The sequence below is a fragment of the Notechis scutatus genome, chromosome 3 (assembly GCF_049901735.1).
Source record: "Notechis scutatus isolate UNSWTSFEM ecotype Mainland chromosome 3, rNotScu1.2, whole genome shotgun sequence".
Lineage (NCBI taxonomy): Eukaryota > Metazoa > Chordata > Lepidosauria > Squamata > Elapidae > Notechis > Notechis scutatus.
In genome coordinates, this window is record NC_142011.1 from 169375618 (window position 1) to 169398849 (window position 23232).

Consider the following 23232-nt stretch of genomic DNA (forward strand, 5'->3'; position numbering starts at 1 on the left):
ATAGGCAGGTGAAACGGCCTGCCTATTTGCGAGAATACGTCACCCCACCCCTCAGACGGAACCTAGGGGGGAGGGGTGTTACGAACTTACTAAATAAACTCATTATTAAAAACTCTTCGAGCTCCGCTCCAACTGCAGGCTCGTAAACCTGCAGTTCGGATTGGTCCGCAAGTAAGCAATCATGATTGGCTGCCTTCGGCTAACCTGATTGGCTGACAGCGGCCATCCTGGATTGGAAGACTAATTGCGGTTAAACTCGTTCCCATTGGTTATTGCGGCAGCAGCCAGCTCTATAAAAGAGCTGCTGCTGCCCAAGTTTGTTGCTCTGTTCTGAAGTCACTATTAAAGAGTTGAGTCGCTACCCGATGCCTTGTCTCCGTTATTGCGCCCACTCCTCCAGATCTAACATTGCATTTACAGGAAAAAGAAACAAATACCCTCCCATATTTTTCCCATAAAAGCTGGCGTGCTGATCACACTCATTATTAAGAGGAATATTTGGCAATCCTAAATTGTTCCTGTATACTAGATATATTCCATTCCAAAGATACATATTGACATTCAAAGTGGTTTTCACCCTTAACATGCCATTTATGAGAATTTTAAAATATGAAATAATTTGTTGTCTCATTTGAACCAACCACTAACTTTTTGTCACCTCCAGCCTTTTTTTATATATAAGCCGTGAAATCTTTAATTGAAATATAGACATCCCTGACTCAAGTCATGCACAAAAAGTTTTATTGCATCAATTTATTCATTCCAAAAGTTTATGAATGAGGTAAAGTTGTGGATAAATTTCTTCCAAACACTTTACAAAAAAGGTGGGCAAGGCAGGATCACAATATTATATTTGTCAAGCTCTTAGCATTCCAGTCTTTTCCAATGCTTAGGTTTTAGCCTTTGTGATCTCCAAAGAGTTAAATGAAAGAAAGCTAGCAGATGTTAAAGAAACCTGATGTAAAAAATGCAAAAGGGAAATCGGAACAAAAAAGAAAGTAGATAGGACGACCTGGATAATAAACCTGTGCATTCATGCTAATAAGCAAAAATGTGCAAATGACATATTTTAAGAAACTTATAGAGAGATGATCCACTTTATACATTTTTATACGTAATGAAATAAATCCACTTTATTATAGGCTACAGGGTTGTATTATTTTGGCAGCCTTCTCAGCAAGCTCCCATTAGTTCAGCATTTAAAGCAAAATGATAGTAAAATATTCCTTTTGAGAGATTTATCTTAATGTTATTATTTTCTGATGTCTATCAGCATAGCTGTCAAAATATTATTATTAGTGAAAATGTAGGATAATTGTGTAGACTGGTGTTTTTCAAACTTGGCAACTTTAAGAGATGTGGACTTTCACTTTCAGAATTCCCCAACCAATGCAGTGCAGTGTAGACCACATACTAAACCCATAATAACTCCATATTATGGCAAGACTTCAAGATTCTGATATCTTTTGTGAATAGCAAGATTGAGAGTTGTGCTGACCTTGTTACTGTTTGACAAGCAGGAGTGAAACATGGAAACTTCTTTCTTGGAAGGCCTTCTGTGACATATAATCTAGCAACTCTAGTTTTTCCCCTTCTAAGGATTAGAAACCTTCAACTGGTCTTGGGTTCTACAGCATGACTTGTTCGGAAGTGGAAAATTTCAATGATGGTAAGTGCCAAAGTGTTTGAATTTTTCACTGGGTGTAGATGCACTAACATTAGGAAAGGAATTGGAAGTCTTTGGGTGTTCCTAATTTCATTTTATTAATAAAGTCAACAAAAGGCATATACAAATTAATGGAATGGATCTATAGAATGACATATTATCTAGTGGCTACCCATGAGGCAAATGGGAATTTAACTTTTTCCATTTCCATTGAAAATTTCTGGAATGTGGGTGGTAGCTGGCTTATTTGAGCTCTCTTGTGTCCTCTACTAAAATGATTCTTGGATACTGCCCTAAAAGATCAGCTAAACAGATCCTTAAATGCTTAAATGGCTATGTTATGGAAATACCTGCCTGGTACTGATTTACGGGAGTTTAGTCTTAGTTTCCATTCATACTCATTACAGCTATATTTTATTCCCTTTGTAAATATGCATCACCTAGGAATGTTCTATGAAGGGAAACATCCGCTTTTAGGTATGTATTTGAACATTTATCGGAACATGGTCAAGCACAGTTGAATTCAGTGTTTGGTATGAAAGGAATTTATTTAGCTTCTTTGAAGGCTCATTCATACACAAAGATTTTCCAGAAATTGAATTACAGGCACAAGAAAATCTCAGATATATTTTTCTTAGTCCTCAAATAGCTTGCTTAACCAGTCTGTTTAGGTCTGTAATAGCAACTTCTACGATCCAGCAAGTTAAATCTATGCCTGGCTAGTTGTGAATGCAATAGTGACTAGCCTATCTTGCAATACATGCTGTCCTGAGTTGTTATTTTCCTGTTGTTGCAAAAGGAATGATTTGTCACTGGTTGAATAAAAGGAAGGTTGATTTACTATTGCCTACTATTAGATATGTTTAAAATATAAAGGATTGAAATAACTATATACAGACACTGTTTAATCCATAATAACTAGACATTAGCTAATATTAGATATACATTGTTCATAACTTTCACACTGCTAACAAATGCATAAACAAATATGCATTTTTAAGATTTTCCTAACTTGGATGTGAGGTGAATGTAAAAGAATCCATTAGACGTCAGAAATAGAATATTCCTATTTCCATTTTCCATTAAAGTAAACAGAGACATTCCTTTCTGATAGCCTAACTATTCCATGTTGGATCTCTGCAGTGTTTCTAGATTTTAGTAGCTTATAAACAATTATATGATATATGCCATTCCTTTGCAAATTTTGCAATAATTATTCGGGACATCTTTTTGATTTGAAATTGAATTCAGTATTTTCTTTGTTGAAGAATGAACTCACATTTATATAATTAAAGTGAGATTTTTAAATTTTTATATAAACAGAAATGTAATACCTAATGTTTTCTCTTCAAGGTGGACCTGAGCAGAAAGTTGACTCAAGAATACCTAGAATTTTACGGAGATTGGCTGTAGTAACAGAATCATGCAAGCCTGTTTGTGTTGTCCTTCCTTTCCTCTTAAATTCTAGGAAGCTAAGGCAGAACCACTTTGTGTTTCTTTCTAATGTTTTGTTTTATTTTGTTTTCTTTCTCAGGGTTAAAGCTTGCTTTTGTAACCTCTGCTAACTAGTTCCTTCAAATTCATCTCCATGGCTGTCTCCACAAGCATTTTTTTTTCAAAAAATGAAAAGATCACTGAAATAATTCATGAATAAACAGCACCTACTGACAGCCAAGGCATATTAGCACATTTTGTGATAAGTCGACTATATATTTATACTTATAATGTATACTTAGTGTTTCTTCATTGTTTGATGGCTAGAGGTCTAGCCCAATAGAACATAAGCCAGTGGTGGGATTCAGTTTTTTTTACTACTGGTTCTGTGGGTGTGGCATGGCGAGGTGGCTGTGGCTTGGTGGGTGTGGCAGGGGAAGCCAAATGGGGATGCCAAATCCCCATTCCCTCCCTATCCCACTAAACTACTTTCCAGCTCCGTTCTCCTGTGCAGGACAAGAAAAGAAGACCCAGTCGATCAGCTGGGACTTGAGAGAAGAGAGGGGGTGGGGCCAGTCAGAGGCGGTATTTGCCAGTTCTCCAAACTACTCAAAATTTCTGCTACCGGTTCTGCAGAACTGGTCAGAACCTGCTGAATACCACCTCTGCCTTAAGTTATACTAATTGTACTAAAGCAGATGTGGGCCACATGATTGTTGTGGAAGGCTGCTGCTGCCCTACCCCACTAGAGCCCCCTCTCCCCATCAATGCTGCTGCACTAATGCCCTGCCTCCCAACCGCTGAGATCCTGCTTTGAATGCCACCAGTACCGTGGACCAGACTGGCACTGCCCATAGGCAAGATGTGCCCCACGGGCCTTAAAATGCCCAGGTCTAATCTAAAATCATGTCAACAATCACGTGGAAGAGGGCAGGTAAGTAATTGTTCATCACACATTTATATATTATCTATATGTTTATATATTATTAATTGATATAGCTAATATCAATTTCATGAATGCCTTAAAAATAAAATTTTGAGAATAATTTACTATAAAGATTGTTCTTTAACAACTGTGAGACGTCAGAACCGGTAATATTATCATGTTTGAATAAGTAAAAGAAAAGACTGCTTAAAAGCTCTCTAAAATTAGTCAAACTCAGCTATAAGATTTATTTATTTTTTAAACAGATTTGTTAATATGTCCAAAATAAGGATAGTGGAATAGGTAGATGTGTATAGTGGATATATTTTAAAAATGCTATTAAAATCTTGGAATATATAAGGATATTGATCTATGTACTGTATTATAAAGTCTATTCTAATTTGGGAACTGTTGTGTTTGTAGTGTTTTTCCAGAATTATGAGAATCTTTTATATAATGATGCTTAAAGATTTGTGAACCCATTTGAATTTTCAACAGTTCTGCATGAATGTGACTTAAAATGTGACCTTTTGTTCATATGAGTCTGGAAACTAGATAAAGAGAAACCAATTAAGAAAGTGATGAAGTTTTTGGACTATGAATTTATTCTACTTTACCATATCATTTCAGGATACCTATTCATCAGCTGAAGTAATATATGTTCTATATATAATGCTATTAATAAGAAAAGAACAGCAACAACTGTTAGATGATATCGGGATGAAATCTGGAGTGCTCTTTATGGATAGTTTTCACAAGATGAGAAACATCTTAACAAATTAGAGATGCTATGAAATTAGAAAGCGAACAGTAGCCCTATATATAAGCTACTTAAACTTTTCCTTTATAAGAAACCAGGAAGGAATCATATTTGTATCTTCTATTCAAAACTCCAGAGCAGATAACCACTCATGGGCCAAATTGTGAAATGTTAGTGAAGCACTAACATCATATGAAAATAGGTGACATTTTGGACTAAATTTATTACAAAAGGACATTTCCTTACTAAATGGAGTGGTGACAACTCAGGAATGAAAACTGAGTAATTTGTCTTGTGATTCGCACATCATGTGAGTCAGAGAGGAAGATGTACAGAAAAAAGCATTACTCATCTTGATGGAAGATCAGTTGGTATAAAAGAGTTTAATTCTAAAGCCAAGTAAATCCCAACTTTGCCCAAGAAAATAAGATATACTCACAATTCTTCCAAATTAGCAAAGCTTAACAAAACTGTTAAAATAAACTTTTAAAAATGTGAGACTATAATACTAAAACAATAATTATAGGCATTGATAAATTATGTATTTAAAATATCTCTTTAAAGCATGAGGATCATGTTTGAAATTAAATAAAAGCTCTAATGACAAAGACTGAAATTTGTTGGTGCATTAGAACAGGGGTCCCCAACCGCCGGTCCGCGGACCGGTACCGGGCCGCGGAACAAGCCTTACCGGGCCGCTGGTTGCTGGCGCCGCCATCTTTTTGGTAAAAAGCAATTTTTCAAAAAGATGGCGGCGCTCGGGTGAGCTTTTCCGGCAGAAAGCCATTTCTACCCAAAAAGCTCACCGAAGCGCTGCTGGCCCTTATTTTGACGAAAATCACTTCCGGTGACATCACCGGAAGTGATTTTTCGTCAAAAAAATGGCGGCGCCAGTTGACGCCGGAACCGGGTCGCGCGCCCAGCTGACGCCGAACCGGGCGCGGCGGCCGAAAAGGTTGGGGATCCCTGCATTAGAACATGCTGATATTGTCATAAGGAAATATCATCATTTGAATGTAGAAAGAAAAGAAAAGGAGAGAGAGAGAGAGAGAGAGAGAGAGAGAGAGAGAGAGAGAGAGAAAGAAAGAAAGAAAGAAAGAAAGAAAGAAAGAAAGAAAGAAAGAAAGAAAGAAAGAAAGAAAGAAAAAGAAAGAAAGAAAGAGAAATTTTCCTCTGCCATACATTCTCCAAATATATTGGACAGATTCCCAGAATTTCCAGTCAGTATGAGACCTGAAATCCAAAACATTTCAAGCCTGCCAGGCTATGGTAAAACAATAGAGACACCACTATGATTGCCAACAATTCTATCCTATGAATAAGAGGGTGATGTTAGACACTTGAATAACTTTAATGAAATGAGTGGATTTATTAGCCACAATCAAGTATTTCCATACATCATTTCTTGTAAAGGCAAAACTGCAGAGCTTAGTCAGATGTAAGTAAATAAAAATAATTAATACAAGGGACATTTCAAGAACTAATATCCCAGAAAATAATTTTAGCTCTTAATCATCCTTGTAAGGCTTAAATTTATATATCTTTTTCTCTCTCTCATAAATTGTTCATTTATATGAATGAAGCTGCACAAAAGAAAAGAAAACCAACTAACAATAAAGACTTTTTGATTAGAAAATCCACTTTTATCCTTACATCTAAAGTTTTAATTGTTCTGTGGCATGATTTGATTCTTGTAATACACTGCCTTTTACAGGCCAAGTATCCTCCTCAAATTTTGCTTTACATGAAAATTAAGACCTCATTTTTTAACACCCACAAAGCTATGCATTTATATGCAAAGAAAAAATTAAGATACACATAAATTTAATAAATAAAATTAAAAAGACTAGATTTATGTGATGATTTGCCAACACAATCAAATTTCTAAAGAAAGTTTCCACTTCATTACCTACATTTAGCTATTTTCTGAGAAAATAAGTGAGCCATAACTGAATAGTAGAGGACAAGCTTTGTGTGCCAAAAGCTGCTACCACTAACTGTACATGAGCTGTCACTAACCTGCTTCCATCCAACCAACGTGATCAACAGTCTGTAATTCTGGAAACAGTAAGTACATCTGTACAGCATCTGATCTGGGAAAATATGGTTTATAATTTTGTATTCCCTGTCTCATTCCTTAAAATCGCATATTCTGGCATACAGACCTGTACAAAATGTTAGGGAACTATGGGTTTGAGGGCAGTTGTTCCATCATCCTTTTGGCAACAGAAGCCAGTTACTATATACTAATCTTACTAAGATTCTTTACTCTAATCTTATAAAGTTTCTCCTCTGGTAATACTGATTTGCAAACTAGGGCATGCAAAACCTTTGCTAGACCAATACTTGAATACAGCTCCACTGTCTGGAATCCACACTGTATATCAGACATCAATACAATTGAGTGAGTCCAGAAGTATTTTACAAGAAGAGTACTATACTCCTCTGTTCACAACAGAATACCCTACCAGCAGACTTGAGATTCTACGCTTAGGCAACCTTGAACTACGCTGGCTAAGATTGGACTTATCATAGTACATAAAATCGTATGTTACAATGTCTTACCAATTAATGAATATTTCAGCTTTAACCACAACAACACACAATAGATATAAACTTAATGTAAACCACTCCAAATTTGATTGCAGGAAGTACAATTTCAGAAACAGAGTGGTCAATGTCTGGAACCAGGGATGGGATTCGCACCTATTTGCTAGAACTGGTTGTTAACATTCTAAGCAGTTCAGAGAACCGGTTGTTAGAAAAAATTACTGGCCTAATCCTGTAAGGAAGGCAGGAAGGAAACATTCTGGTGTTGCTTACAGAAACTGCCTCTCCGTTAATCCTTATTACATTTTTGGCAGGACTAGACTTCCTGTCTCAGGAACCTCTGGAGTTTTTTTCCTCTCCTTTACTGGTACTTTGCTTGTGTGGAGTGACCATTCAAAGTTACAATGGCACTGAAAAGAGTGACTTATGACCATTTTTCACACTTACGACTGTTGCAGCATCCCCACAGTCATGAGAGGCCAGGCGAGGAGATTCGTGCCTCAATGTGAGTGATATTGAGTTGGCCATGCCCAGCCAATAACATGACCACCAAGCCATGTCCACCAACTTAGCCATGGCCACATAACCAGTTGTTAAAAAATTTGAATCCCCCCCCCCGGTCTGGAACTCACTATGTGTGTCAGGGTTCCAAGTGATGAAATCCATTTTAAAAGAAAATAACAAAGTCCATATTGAAAAATATTTCTTTTATTTAGGAAAGCATCAAATTTGCAAAGTCCATGGTAATTCCAGATCTGACCCAATACGGAGTTACCCCACAATATTAGAAGTAGAAACAATCCCCAAAAGTCACATTCTCCAACAGAAGTAATTCAACATTGCGTGATGTCATAAATCTCCACCACCAGGGGCCCAAGCACGGACAGCTTGTTTCCCACGGGAAAGAAGATCACCTAGCCATTGTTAGGGATAACATTGTTTACCCTAACTGGTTTGGGTAAAAATAATAAATATGGTATCATGGTTTGTTAGTTAAAGTGTGTGTAACTTTAACAGCAAGAATGTAATTAAGGGTGTGGTTGTAAAAGCACTATATAAGAAGCGAGGCCATTGCAGCTCTCTCTCTCTCTGGCTAGAAGATCCCTAATTACTGGATGATTGATGACTGCGTTCTTGCTGAAACGGGGAGTGAAGAAGTGTGTTGATATTTCTCAACGGAGAGAAGAAGATAAAGAGAGATTGGACTGATTTATTGTAAGTGTACTGACATTGGCTATTCAACACGGACTTTGCAAAATAGTGTATCCCTGACAAGACTTGATTGAAATTGATATATGACTACTGGACCATTTATTTTGACTATGCTATAATTCTTAAATGGAATAAACTATATTTTTGGTAGCACAAGCGTATCTGTATTTTTACTGCGTGTTAACTAGAAAACTGTTTTTACTCTCAAACTCACACATTTACCTGTCTTCCTATCTGACTTCGCTGCACATTCTGTTTAGTTTGTTTTCCTTAACACTCGTTGGGGAATCCAGGCTTAAGACTGGTTATGGGCCCAGAGAGACTGCAAAGTCAGTTTAACTAGGATAAAAACAGGTTTATGTAAAAAGTGAGATTTTGTGTTGTTACATGTTACAGTAAACAGACAGCTGTGTTTTATCAATTATAGTTTTATATCCATATAGTGAAACATGGCACAAGTCAGTCTACAAAGTTTGTCCCTTATATCCAAGCTGGATGGAACAAACTATGTTTCATGGTCTATGAAATGTAGTCTACTTCTACGAAGAGAAGGTCTGTGGAACATAATAGAAAATCCACCTAACATAGAAGAATGGGATTCTGAAGATGAGGAAGATAGTAAAAAGATAGAAGAATTTAAACAGAAAAATGAACAAGCACTTTGCATCTAACTAACATTAACTGATCAGCAACTGGTTCATATACGCGGAGAGCAAACTGCATTTGGGTGTTGGCAAAAACTGAGGAGGATTTATGTTCGAGATAACGTTGGTGCTCACATAAATCTAACAAGGAAGCTTTTCCGTATGTATCTCCAAAAGAATGGTGATATGCTGAGTCATTTGAACACTATGAAAAGCATTTTCCAAGAACTGCATGAGAAGGAGTTAATTTTCTCTGAGCTACACCAGGTCTACATAATTCTATCTTCATTAGACAAAAGTTTTGATGACTACATAACTTCCCTTGAAATATTGCCTAAAGAAAGCCTAACTTTAACTGATATCACTGGCAGATTGATTGAAGAGGCCAGAAGAAGGCTTGAAAGAGATCAGTTAAGGAGGGAGCAACCTCAAAAGGAAAATAATGAATCTCCTACTGCATACGCAATTAAAAAGTGTTTTAATTGTGGAGGGAGAGGACATTTTGCAAGATTTTGTAAGAAACCAAAGCGCAAAAATGCAAGCAAGAATGCTGTAAGCCAACAAAGAAGAAATAAGAATTATGAGTTAGCAATGTATAGTAATGGAGTTGTAAAAAATAATCTATGGGTGGTTGACAGTGGTGCGTCCCACTGTATTACAAATGATAACAAAAAATTTGTAAAAATGTCCATGAGTTCACAGCATATCTCATTGGCAAACGGATGGAAAATGAAGGCAAAAGGTGAAGGTATAGCTCATTGTTCTAGTATAAATGAGAACATAAAAATGTTATATGTACCTCAACTTAAATTTAATTTGCTTTCAGTTAGAATGTTGGTTAGATTAGGATACATAGTTACCTTTAGGGGAGATACTTGTTTAATTGAAAAAGAAGGTAAGAAAATTATTGCATCTTTAAGAGGTGACTTATATGTGTTAAATGATAATGGTTTAGAGTTGGCTAACACAGTTTATGAAAATAAGAAACCTCATAATGAATGTATTCACTTGTTACACCGAAGGTTAGGTCATTTAAATTTTAAAATGATTAAGAGAACTGTTCAACTATCTAAAGGAATAAGTTTGAAACCTTGTAATAAGTATTTGCAATGTTCTGCTTGTAATCAAAACAAAAGCAAAGTTATACCGGCAAATAGAGTTGATGGATTTACTACCAAAGAGCCTTTAGAGGTAGTATTTGCCGATATAATAGGTCCTAAAAAGCCAAGTGTAGGTGGTGCTAGATACATATTAAGCATAATGGACCACTATTCTAGGTATGGTTTCTGTTTTCTAATGAAGAGAAAAACTGAAACGTATACAAATTTCTTTAATTGGTTAAAATTTGCAGAGAGGAAAACTAAAAAGAAATTAGTAACTCTTATAACAGATAATGGTACGGAATTTACAAATAATAAATTCCAGAATAGACTTAGAATGGCAGGTATTCAACATAAAAAGTCTGCACCATATAGGCCTCAACATAATGCCTTTATAGAGAGACGTGGCCAAACACTGCAATCAATGGGAAGGACAATTTTATCTGATTCTGGATTACCTGACAATTTGTGGGGAGAAGCTATAATGTGTGGTAATCACATATTAAACAATGTTGTTAATTCAACAACAGGTGAATTACCATTCACTCTGTGGCATGGTAGGAAACCTGATTTGAGTTATATTCACACATTTGGTGCACCAGCATGGGTGCATATCCCTACACAACTCAGGCACAAAGGACAACGTACAGCCAAAAGATTAATTTTTGTTGGATATCAAGCAAACCATAGATCTTATAGATTCTGGGAACCAGGTACATCTAGAGTATACTGCAGTGCTAGTGCACAATTCCTAGAACATATAGGATGGAATAGATTAGAACAGGATTCAGATAATGATGTTATTATAGAAACCTATAAGAGGCAGAAAGAAAAGACTAGTTATAAGAAAAGTCCAATTAAAGAAGAAGTCCATGAAGAGCAAATAGAATCAGATCAAGAGGAAATAATTGATCAAGAAGAGATAGATAGTCAAGAACAGGAAATAAAGGAAAGTCCACCTATAAGTCCTGTTATACCTAGACGCACTACACGTATAACCAAACCACCTGATAGATACCAGGCAAGTATTGTTTGCCAAGTAAATAAAGTTCCTACTAGCATAGATGAACTTAAGATGTATCCTGCTAAGGATCAGGAGAATTGGCAAAAGGCAATGGAAAAAGAGTTAAATTCATTAAAGGAAATGAAGGTTTATGAAGAAACCAAATTACCTCCAGGAGAAAAATCCATTGGGTGCAAATGGATATTTAAAGTAAAGACTGGAAATAATGGGAAAGTAACTTACAAGGCTAGATTAGTAGCACAAGGATTTAATCAAAATGTATTTGATCATGATGAGGTATTTGCACAAAATCTTAAGGCTACAACTTTAAGAGCAGCTTTAGTATGGGCAGCTAAGAAGAATTATATTGTTAACCATTTAGACGTAGAAACTGCATATCTGCATGCACCATTGCAGCATACAATATATTTGAAAAAACCAGTTGGTATAAATGAGAATAAAGTAAATAGCAATGATTGTTGGAAACTCAAGAAGAGTTTATATGGATTGAAACAATCTGGCTATGAATGGAACCAATATATTGTGAAAGAATTAAACAATATAGGGTTTAAATCTGGTTTAGCAGATCCATGTATGTTTAAAAGAGAAAATAATGGAACGGTGTCATTATTGTTATTATTTACATATGATATTGCTTTGATTACTAAGACCAATAATGAAGCTACTGAGATTATTTCATTATTAGCCAAAAGAATAAAATTAAAGCATTTAGGTGAAATTAAAAAGTATCTAGGATTGACAATTAACAAAACCACAAAAGGATTTAAGATATCTCAAGAGGATAAAATTTGCCAATTAATTAAATTGTATAAAATGGAACTTTGTAAGCCTGCAAAGACTCCAATGAGTCAGGAAATTTGCAAAATTGATGCTCAAAGTCTCAAATTTGATAAAACCATATATCAATCTTTGATTGGTAGCTTATCATATATAAGCAATTGGTCTAGGCCAGATATAGCTTATAGTATTAATCAGCTGACACGATATAATAATGATCCACATCAATGTCATTGGCAAGCATTAAAGAGAATTTTAAGATATCTTAAAGGAACAATGCACCATGCATTGTATCTAGAGCCAAAAGGTGATTTGAATCTTAGTGCCTATGCAGATGCAAGTTTTGCAACTGACATAAACACTAGAAAATCAACATCTGGGATGGCTATATTATTTGGTAAGACTTTAATAGGGTGGAGGTCAATCAGACAACAGCATATTAGCTTGTCAACGATGGAAGCAGAATTTTCATGTCTGTCATTACTATGCACTGACTTAATTCTGTATAAACAGTTATTATTAGACATGGGTATAACTGTTAAAGATTCTATTATTGTGTACGAGGACAACCAGGCAGCTATACAATTAGCTACTAATATTGCTGTAAAGATTAGATCAAAGCATACTGATTTAAGATACTTAAATGTTAGAGAATCTGTAAAAAATGGTCTAATTAAACTTGAGTACTGCATGACGGAAGAAAATATTGCAGACCAGTTTACAAAAGCTCAAGGTGTTGTAAAATTTAAAGAGAGTTGTGACAATTATGATTTAAAGGTGTAAATGGTTATATTATTGTAATATTATTATTATTACCCAAAAGGGGAGAATGTTAGGGATAACATTGTTTACCCTAACTGGTTTGGGTAAAAATAATAAATATGGTATCATGGTTTGTTAGTTAAAGTGTGTGTAACTTTAACAGCAAGAATGTAATTAAGGGTGTGGTTGTAAAAGCACTATATAAGAAGCGAGGCCATTGCAGCTCGCTCTCTCTCTGGCTAGAAGATCCCTAATTACTGGATGATTGATGACTGCATTCTTGCTGAAACGGGGAGTGAAGAAGTGTGTTGATATTTCTCAACGGAGAGAAGAAGATAAAGAGAGATTGGACTGATTTATTGTAAGTGTACTGACATTGGCTATTCAACACGGACTTTGCAAAATAGTGTATCCCTGACAAGACTTGATTGAAATTGATATATGACTACTGGACCGTTTATTTTGACTATGCTATAATTCTTAAATGGAATAAACTATATTTTTGGTAGCACAAGCGTATCTGTATTTTTACTGCGTGTTAACTAGAAAACTTATCTCACACATTTACCTGTCTTCCTATCTGACTTCGCTGCACGTTCTGTTTAGTTTGTTTTCCTTAACACTCGTTGGGGAATCCAGGCTTAACAGCCATAACACTTTCTTAATCTCCACTCCTCCCCCTTAGGAATGTGTCAAGCCCAAAACCCTTCCCCCCATTACTGCCACAGAGAAAATAGGAAAAAGAATATATACTAAGGCAAACTAAAATGACTACACTTATGTCAATTTTGTGCTTGACAAACCTGATTCTGTTGTCACCTGCTAAAAACCCCACTCCTTTACTCTCAAACTAACCCTTATTGATCTCACCCTTCCTAAGAAGTCTGTAAGGGGCATGCATAAGTGCGCAGTCATGCCTACCATCCCTGTCCTATTGTTCCCAATTATTAGTTCCTATTTCTTGTTTTTAAACTTATGTTTATTCTTATTTCTATCATATTGTGTTTGACAAAATAAATAATCAATAAATAAATAAATAAATAAACAAACAAATACTGTCGTGCAATATCTATTTTACCTATACAATGCTAGAAAAATATTAACATTTCTGCCACTATGAATTATATTTATAATTATGTCTTCTCACATGGCACTGACACAAAATCAAAACTGGGTGATCTACAGGGGCACTCAATAACTTCATAATGGGAGGCATGACTAAGCAGTCATGTTACATTTACATCTGCAATTTTAATATGTGCCAAATGGATACTCTTGGTGATGGTATTGCTATGGTTATTATATGTTGTGCACTTTTTATGTGTCTATCCTTAGCTCTTCTTTTCCTTCACAGCTTGCCATGTGGTAAAGCTGACAAGAGAAAAAAAAATTTGGAACAGTAAATTATTAGTGAAGATCAATAAACAGTATAGGGGGAAAAGTCATATCTCAAATAAGGATCCATCCTTTATAGTCAATACTGCTCTTAGAAAATCACCCAACCAAGTATTGCCAAGAGCAGAGATGAAGGTGCTAAGAATATTCAGAGGAGTCTGCGATTCCATCCAGGCAGTCCTATATTTAGAATTTGAGTTCTATATTGTGTTCATATTAAAATCATTTTTCTTTCTTTCTTGTGAAATCCAAGATAGTTCTGCTATATATAGCTTTAATCTCCCTGATTCCAGAATGACATAATTGCTTTCCTTTCTTGGTTCCATTGCTTTACTTCTTCTGTTTTCTATTTTGATTAGCACGAAGTAAAGATAACCAAGCCTCTGGTGCCTCCCTTCAGTTTCTGAAGGAGAAGGCTGTTAGTTTATCTTTGGTACTTAGGCACTTGGGTGGCATGGAGCTGGGGGAAAAAACTGTGATCTCTGAATTTGAGACAGAAACACACTTGCAGAGTGACTATTTGTGCCACCCCTCCCTAAAGTACAGGTATTCAGGTAAAGTAAAAGGTGTTTATTGGAGGGATCTTTATATAGGGCTCAGAAACAATTGATAAATTTGATATTTGTGACAAATGTGCCATGAAACAAAGAACCAAACAATCGAACACATTGATTCTAGATAATATTTCACAAGTGCCAATTTTATGGGTTACATCATTCCCTAGCCGTTGAGTTTTTTCCCTTAACCCTTGCAAGTGTATTCATAACTCTAGAATATGCTTCCTATTGTTCACTTGCTGAAAAGACTAATTTTCATAATTCAAAAGAAATAGCCTTAGCGGTGTGCAAAGGTAAGATCCCCATGTCAACCATATCGCCAAAACCACTCAGCAAACTTAGCCATCCCTGACAGTATAAATAAATAAAACATAAATAAATAAAGCAATAAAACAAAAGACTTCCTAAGCCTTTTTGCTCATACAGTACTGACACTTGGGCTGAAACTGACTGTCTCTGGCCAGGAGATATCAGCAACTTGGTCAAAACCAAAAGAAATCCCCTCAAGATATGAAAATCCTTCACATGCACACTAAAGATTTTCCAGACTCCAGAATCAAGGTGAACACCTGGGTACATTGGGTCTACTGGACTCAGCTCAACACCTCCCACCACCACCTCCGAAACAAACCACGTTTTCATGCTTTCTAAACAAAGATCAAACTTTCCTTTCTAGGTTTGGCTTTCAAAGCTGCCTCTTCTGTCAAATAAATCCCACCTCCACTTCAAGCAGTTGTTCTGTGCTCTTTGATCTGGCCTGGATCAAACCAAGAATTTTCTTCTAATAGCACAAAAAGTGGTTTCCTGAAATTAAAACAGAGGAATTAGACTGCCATGTTAAAAAAACCTTAATATCACTTTTAATGGAACAATAGCAGCAAAAGTCAGCAATATTTGGGAGGGGCACAGCTTGGCAGTTTTCCTATTTAATATTGCTGTAATCATATAACCCAGTTCTAATTGTTTCTTTTTAGGAAATATTATTTTGATCATGCAACTCAGTATCTGTGATCTCCATTACTCTTAATCATATTTATGTTTCTATAGTTTAACTCCAAGCTTATTTAATTTTTTTATACTCTGTATTAATCTATTAACAAAAATGACCAGAGCTGAAGAAGCTTCTTGAATGAGAAGCAAAACATTTTCAAAGGAAAAACCAGAAAGTCCAGTTGCCTCTCGAGAAAGCACTTTTGGGTCAACTATGACCTGGATGACTGAGAATCTTCATAGATAGATGAAGTGATTATTTCTGAGTTTTCATTCGTTTGTTTCAAAAAGCTTCAGGATAAGATTTTTACTTTCTACTAGTGGACAAATCTGTTTCTTCTTTGCAACTCAGTCAATTAGAATGGCAATTAGAATATAATTGAAAGCCACACTGAATGAAAGTAGAATGTCCAATCAACAAAACAGATGTCAGATTTTACTTATAGATAACTAGGGATATGGGTCATTACTGTCCATCAATCCAATTGTAATCAGTTGTGATTCACATCTGAAATAAACATTTCCCTTGGAATTGGAAGGACACTGCAAAATCTTTTGTTGATGTAGCTTGGGTTGTCTGTTGTCGATACTGAAATACTGATAAGAGAGATAGATTGAATATTGAATACTGGAGCTGAATTCTTTAAAGGTCATCCAGAACCTCAAACCCAGCCAGAGTTGTCTAGAAGATGGCCTTCCCTGTAAAGAAGTTACTTGACCCAAACTCTGGGTTTGGGGTCAAACTCACGGCCCATGGGCCGGATGTGTCATGTGCTGGTCCTGCTCTCACTTGGTTTAGCAGTTGGAAAAAAGTCCTGATACGTCAAATGATGCTGCCATGATATGAGTTTGACACCCCTGCTCTACAGTGTCATGAATGCTTCAGGGACCAGAAATACAGGTAGTCCTCAACTTATGACAACTGAGCCCATAATTTCTGTTGTTAAGCTAGACATTTAAGTGAGTTTTGCCCCATTTCATGACCTTTCTTGCCATAGTTAAGTGAATCACTGCAGTTGCTATGTTGGTAAACTGGTTGTTAAATGAATCTGGCTTCCCCATTGACTTTGCTCATCAGAAGGTCACAGAGGATCACATGACTTTGGGACACAGCAATGGTCATGTGAACCAGTTGCCAAGCATCTGAATTTTGATCATGTGATCATGGGGATGCTACAAAGATTAATTCTGAAAAACTGTCATGTCACTTATTTCAGTGCTATTTTAACTTTGAACCGCCACTAAATAAACTGTTATAAGTTGGTATATCTTTGAAGCTTTAAAATACCCAACTTAATTTAACCAGGCCAAAATTCAGTTACTATTTATTTCATAATGCCCCTATTTCTTTCTTATCCCCAGAAAGCAGAATTGGAGAAGTGCTTTGAAGGCTACTGTTATGTATTTTGAATTGTTTTAACCGTATACATGTTCACTTGGTTATCTTTGAATAGATATTTCATCTTTTAGAAAACTCATAATTAGTATATCAACCATTGTTCACCCATGTCCACCATATCAGTAAATTATACATATAGATGTTAATATGGCCTGCAATTTTTATTACCAAACTTGATACAAAAAACAAAGGCAAACCGTGGCTTATTTATGATTTTATTTTTATTGGTCTGATTTTACAAAATTATGTAAGAGAATCAATTACTTGAAAAAATATAATTAAGTTATACCATGGAACTTAATATCCAAATATGGTAGAAATATATTTGAGTGTTAGTTGACTCTGTAAACTGAGAGTATAGGAATGCTTTCAGAAATTATTTTTTGTCGTAAACCTTCTTGGTCCAACCAAAGTTCATAACATGTTGTCTTGGACAGAAGTAGAGACATATTATTCAGTCTAGAGTTCAAATAAACTAAGATACATGAATCTGATCAGAGACAATTTTTTAATAATGTCATTGACTGCCATCATATTGTGGAATTTGCTATTTGGAAATACACTACCATTCGAATGTATGTTAAATTCTATAAAAAAAGAAACTTTCTAAGTTTCTTTTTTTATAGAATTTAACATACATTCGAATGGTAGTGTATTTCCAAATAGCAAATTCCACAATATGATGGCACTTTTAGTTCTGCTGCATTTCTAACTACCAGCATATTTAAAATATAATGTCTGGTTTAGGAGGAGGAGCATGGTAGTCAATCAAATGACCTTCAATATTGCTGTTTTAGAGAAAAGTAATTCAGCTGCTCAGAATATCGTTCCCTTTCATGCAGAAAGATGTATATTTTATTCTCCATTTTGTTTATATATATTGCTAATGAAGTTTCTGCAGATATATCAAGTGAATCCTTTTTAAAACAATTTCTCTTTTGACAGTCATAGCTTTCCAAAACTTTACAAAACTAAGGCCATTTGTGTATGAGATTATTGAAAACTGATTCCATACTGAATTGTATAACAGGATGAAATCACAATGGTGTGTAATCCTTTAGATGTTTGCAATATTGTAAAGTCTATACAAAATCATCTTGTTTGAAGCATTGACACAGCCCTGATTTTTTTAGACTGCACAGCAGCTTGAAAACTATTCCCAGATGCCTCCCTAAATTTGTTGCAGCATAGTCACTTTTCCCAGCAACAGGCAGCAGCTCCAAAGTTTCTAAACAACAGTGGTCTACTTTATTGCTTGAAAGACAGATGCTTTGTCCACGCTTCTGCACATCGCAAAGGGGTTATTTTGAAAGATTTATACTGGTCTATTAAATGAAGGCTTTTCGATGTTCACTGAGCTGATTGGTTCAAAATCATTGGCTTGGCAAATCAACCATATATTGTAACAGTGGTTTCTTTTCCTATTCCTAGCTTGAAATGGAAGCCTTCGTAACTACAAGTTGATTGACTTTTTGAATTTAAAAAGTTGATTATATTTTTGTTCAAACTATTTTTGCTCACCACTCGGTTCATATCAGAAACTATTTGAGATATGTAAGAGAATGAGAATCTCCCCCCCACAATCTCTCTAAGGAGATACTGAGTCATTTAATATATCCGCCTCATTCTGTAATGTGTTCTTTATAGAATTATAAAAATATGGATGTGGTTTTATTATTGTAGAGCTTGATGGAATAAGAGTACACGCCATTCATAGTTTCATAAGCCAGCCAGGCTATAATATCCAACAAGAATGTAAACGGAATATTTTTTTGATGACTGTTTAGAATCATTACTGAATATGTTAACGGTTCTGTTTGACAGAAGTTCCATTTTAGATACACATAAAGATTATAAAATGAAACAGATGACAAATATTCCTTAAAAACTAAGATTATCACAAGTTATTTACATTCTACATGCATGACTTAATGTTCCTAACATTTTTCTGAGCCACTACTGTAAGCAATGTGTACTTTTTTCATAGTTAAAATTTATAAATGTATGTTGCATTTTACTCTTAATTTAAACATTGAGAGCAAAATGATGTAGATTCAAATGTAATGAGGAACAGTGATAAGTGAATATACTAGTGTCTTGTGCTTCTGGTTTCTTATTATAGCACAATAAACAGGATTGCATACAAAACATAGTATACAACATCTTCCTTCTTCTATCTACGGTATGTCCCATTACAGAATGTAGTACTCTGTTCTGCTTTGGCTAGCTAGCGGTGGTCGTGGCTGCAGTATAGTTGGAAAACAATTCATGCCTTTCACTAATGTAATGTCAATGTTGGAGGAAGGTGACTCAGGCCACATTTTACCCCATCCCAGTTCTTCCTGTCTTTTACAAATGGTAATAAATCAATTTTAAAGTGTATTTACTGTTGGAACATTTATATTAAAATAATTCTTAAATGCTTAAATTTTTCTTCCAAATGATATTGAATGAAGTACAAAGCACTCAATGTCAACAAAAGATGCATCACTTAAAGCCCTGAAAATTGGAAGATTCTGTTGATTATTACCGTATTTGCCGGCGTATAAGACGACTGGGCGTATAAGACGACCCCCCAACATTTCCACTCAAAATATAGAGTTTGTTATATACTCGCCGTATAAGACTACCCCCTCTTCCGCACACCTTCCACATACCAAATAAAAGGTAAAAGAACATCAGATTTGATTTCAACATGTTAATTTATATTCAAATGCTTATGACATGCAGGAAAACTCACAAGGCTGTGAAAGTATGCCAAATAATAGAACATAAGTAATTTTCCGATTCAGAGCAGGTATAGTTCATAGTTTTATAAAATGTGTGTGTGTGCCTAAATTTCAAATTACCCATTTACCATGACTTGTCATGGACAGGCAACTTTATTAAAAGAATTCTATTTCAGCTAAGCCGGAAAGACACAAATAGGGCCTGCAGAAGCATAATTTTCACTCTGATATTAATTGTGGCAATGTTGCATTTTAAACTAGCCATGATTAATTATATCCAAATTTTCACACCCACACTCCCCTTCCTTTAGCTTTCTGAAAACCCCACATTCGCAGATCCCATTTTAGCAATGCATCTAAGATTTGACTTGCCAGCCACTATCATTAAATTATGCTTGCTAAAATATGAACTGAAATATGAACTGAAATATGAACTACCCTGCAAAGCTGCCCATAATGAAGATAAGTTGATCTTGATGTCAATCCTCCTCAGCCTTTCACTTGTCTTTTACTTGATACTGCTGCCAAACCTGCTTTTCCATCGATACCAGAGTAAAAGGTGACATTGCTCCCGCAGCAAGAGAAGACAATGTGGGATGTGAGAAAGAGGAGAAATTGCAGTGAAATTAAGGAAATTAGGCGTTTGTGTTTTTTTCCTTTCCTCTCTTCGGGACTGGATCTAGAAAGTTGTCATTTTAACATGATCGCTCCCCTTCTTCTCTTCCCACCCCCAACCTCTGTTTCGTCTTTAAAGAGAAAAAGACACCCATTCTGCTTTATTGTATCTGACATAGTGGGCTTTAGTTCAGAAGCTGATGTCACTCAACAGGCAAGTCCTTTCGAAAACGCCAGGCCCTGCCTGGTCTTACCTAACGCTGCTTGCCAGGGATCTGGCAGGAAAGAAGGAGTTCCAGATCCTTTTTCTTTCTAGCCTCTCCACCTGCCTTTCCCGAGTCCATCCAAGGACGCGCCTGAAAACCAGGTTGATTCTGGGTAACGCCTAAGCCCCAGAGGTGGGGTCCGATCAGTCCCTTCGCCCAGCTCCACAAAAGGTGAAATCGCCAGTGAAGCAAAACAAACGGAAGGAAGAAACCGAGCAAGCCGGGTCAAGAGCTGCGCTACCTCTAGCTGAGCCTTAGCGGTAGTAGGGACCCACATCCCACCTCCGCCCCACCTCAGCGAGAGGGAGCCGGCCGGATTGTGGGGCGTAATCCCTCCCTGGCAGAGCTACGGGTAACCCGACGCTCAAGGCTACAACTGAATGCAAAGTCCCCGCTCTGAGATCTGCAGCTAATTTACGAGGAACCCTTTGTAATTCGCCAGCGCCTGCTATGACCTCAAGGAGAGGGAGAAGCGAGCCTCCTCACCAACAAGGCGAAGAATATACCCGGCGTATAAGACGACCCCCCACTTGGAGGCATGTTTTTCAGGGCAAAAAAGTCGTCTTATACGCCGGCAAATACGGTACATTACAAATCAATTTTTGCAGGGCTAACAGGAGCTGCATGAACAGAAGGCCTGACGATTTTACTTGCTTCGTCTTCATTAAAACTAGGCATAAAAGTTAGATGTTTTATTTCTATTTCAAAACAAACCACTATTAATCACACAATGATAATTTTATCTGAATTGAGCTGTAAGGAATAGGAAAAAATAAATTTGGCAATATTTTTGTCATCATATATCAAGATCAGCATGCTGTAACAAAGCAAGCATGAATTACTTACAGAGTATTATAAATTCTTGGTCATTAAATATAGTTTTAATGTTATCTATTGTTCTTTTTTTTTAACAGAACAATTTGATATTTTCATTTTTGGTGAAGACTAAGGGGGGAAATTTTACAGACAGAGATCCAAACTCAAAATAAAGAGGAATGCCCTGACTATGGAAGCTGTTACACCGGGCATGAATAAGTAGGGTTTTCAGGCAAATGTTGTCTGGGATAATTTGAGAACTTCCAAGGTCCCTTTCAACCTTAGAATTCTAGAAAATAAATGATTAAAACATTATTTTGCCTGTAATTTACTTAAATCATTTTACTTAGGTGCTTTACTGTGCAAACATAAATGATAATTAAAATAATAAGCTTGAGCATACATGGAACATTTCAGAGAACTCTTTTACAGGCATTTTTGAAATATTCATATAAAGTATCTTATACATTCAACTTCAAAATTTACAAGAATATTCATGGATAGGACTGCCCTACTACATTGAATTTAAAAAGCATGTAGACCATTGGAACATTTACAGGTTCAAATCTTTATTATTTTAAAATTCTACATGTCTTTTACAGTACAATAATTTGTTATTTAAGTGATCTTTGTATAGTTAATGTACAATGGGTTTTTTTTCCTCCCTGAACCTTAGCCATGAAATACAATTTCATTAATATGATTTTTCTCTTAAATAGATCAATACAAGGCTTCTCTGAGGACTGAGAAGGCATCTCATTTAAATACAAGAGCATAGCTACTTCCTTTCAAGATCTGCGATCAACCCTTCAAAAACTTCAAAGACTGATCCATATTAGCTTAGCAAGATACTGTGTTTTTCCCCCTTCTCTTATATTGAACAGCTTTTAAATGCAATAAAGCAAGTTGCAAGAGTTACCTTTTCATCTACTGAGGCAAACTCATGCTGAAGAAAATTATCTGCATGCAATGAACACTCCTGTATTATAAATAACTGATGGTTTTATACATATTATAAAGAATCTGTTAAAGAGTGAAAGTAGTTTTGATAATGGTTTCACAAAAGGACAGATGCTGGTAATGGTAGTTAACATTTAACATCTAATATGAGCTAAGGTATATTTAAACAGGCAATTAACATGGCTAGTAAACAAGCCATGATATGTAAGATTTGCCCTTTCAGAAAATGAACTCTTTTGGTCCACATTTCTAAAGTTATCTGAATAAAAAATTGGAACAATTAGGCCAGACATTATGATGAATTTCTTGTTTCTACAATATAACACATTAAAAAGGAAAAAAAAGGATCATATTATGGTCATATGATCTTTGTATTAAAAAAATGGCCTGCTACTTGGACTGATGAATGGGCACTGAGGGACTAGCCAGAAAATATGATTTTGAGTTGAGTTTTCCTCATGTGTTATACTTTCTTATTCCATGGTACTGCTTTTACTCTGTAGAATTTTGTACCCAGAGGAACTTTGAACCGGTTTTGTGCCTAAGGAAGAAAAGAAAAAAAGATTATTCTAAGGGTAACACCAGATCTATAATCACCTGTAAGCAACACATTTGTAATCTGCAATGCATATATGGATGGGCACATACTAT

At 35.8% G+C, this 23232-nt stretch overlaps 1 protein-coding gene across 2 annotated transcripts in view; it reads right to left on the reverse strand.

The window, feature by feature from the left end:
- Nucleotides 1-22173: 22173 nt before the first annotated feature.
- RB1CC1 (RB1 inducible coiled-coil 1) overlaps nucleotides 22174-23232 on the reverse strand; it is a 58519-nt gene continuing 57460 nt past the window's right edge. For both annotated transcript variants that reach the window (XM_026670425.2, XM_026670421.2), the window contains exon 24: nucleotides 22174-23122. In XM_026670425.2, the coding sequence (XP_026526210.1) occupies nucleotides 23045-23122 (78 nt within the window). In that variant the 3' untranslated portion in view covers nucleotides 22174-23044. The remainder of the gene's footprint in view (nucleotides 23123-23232) is intronic.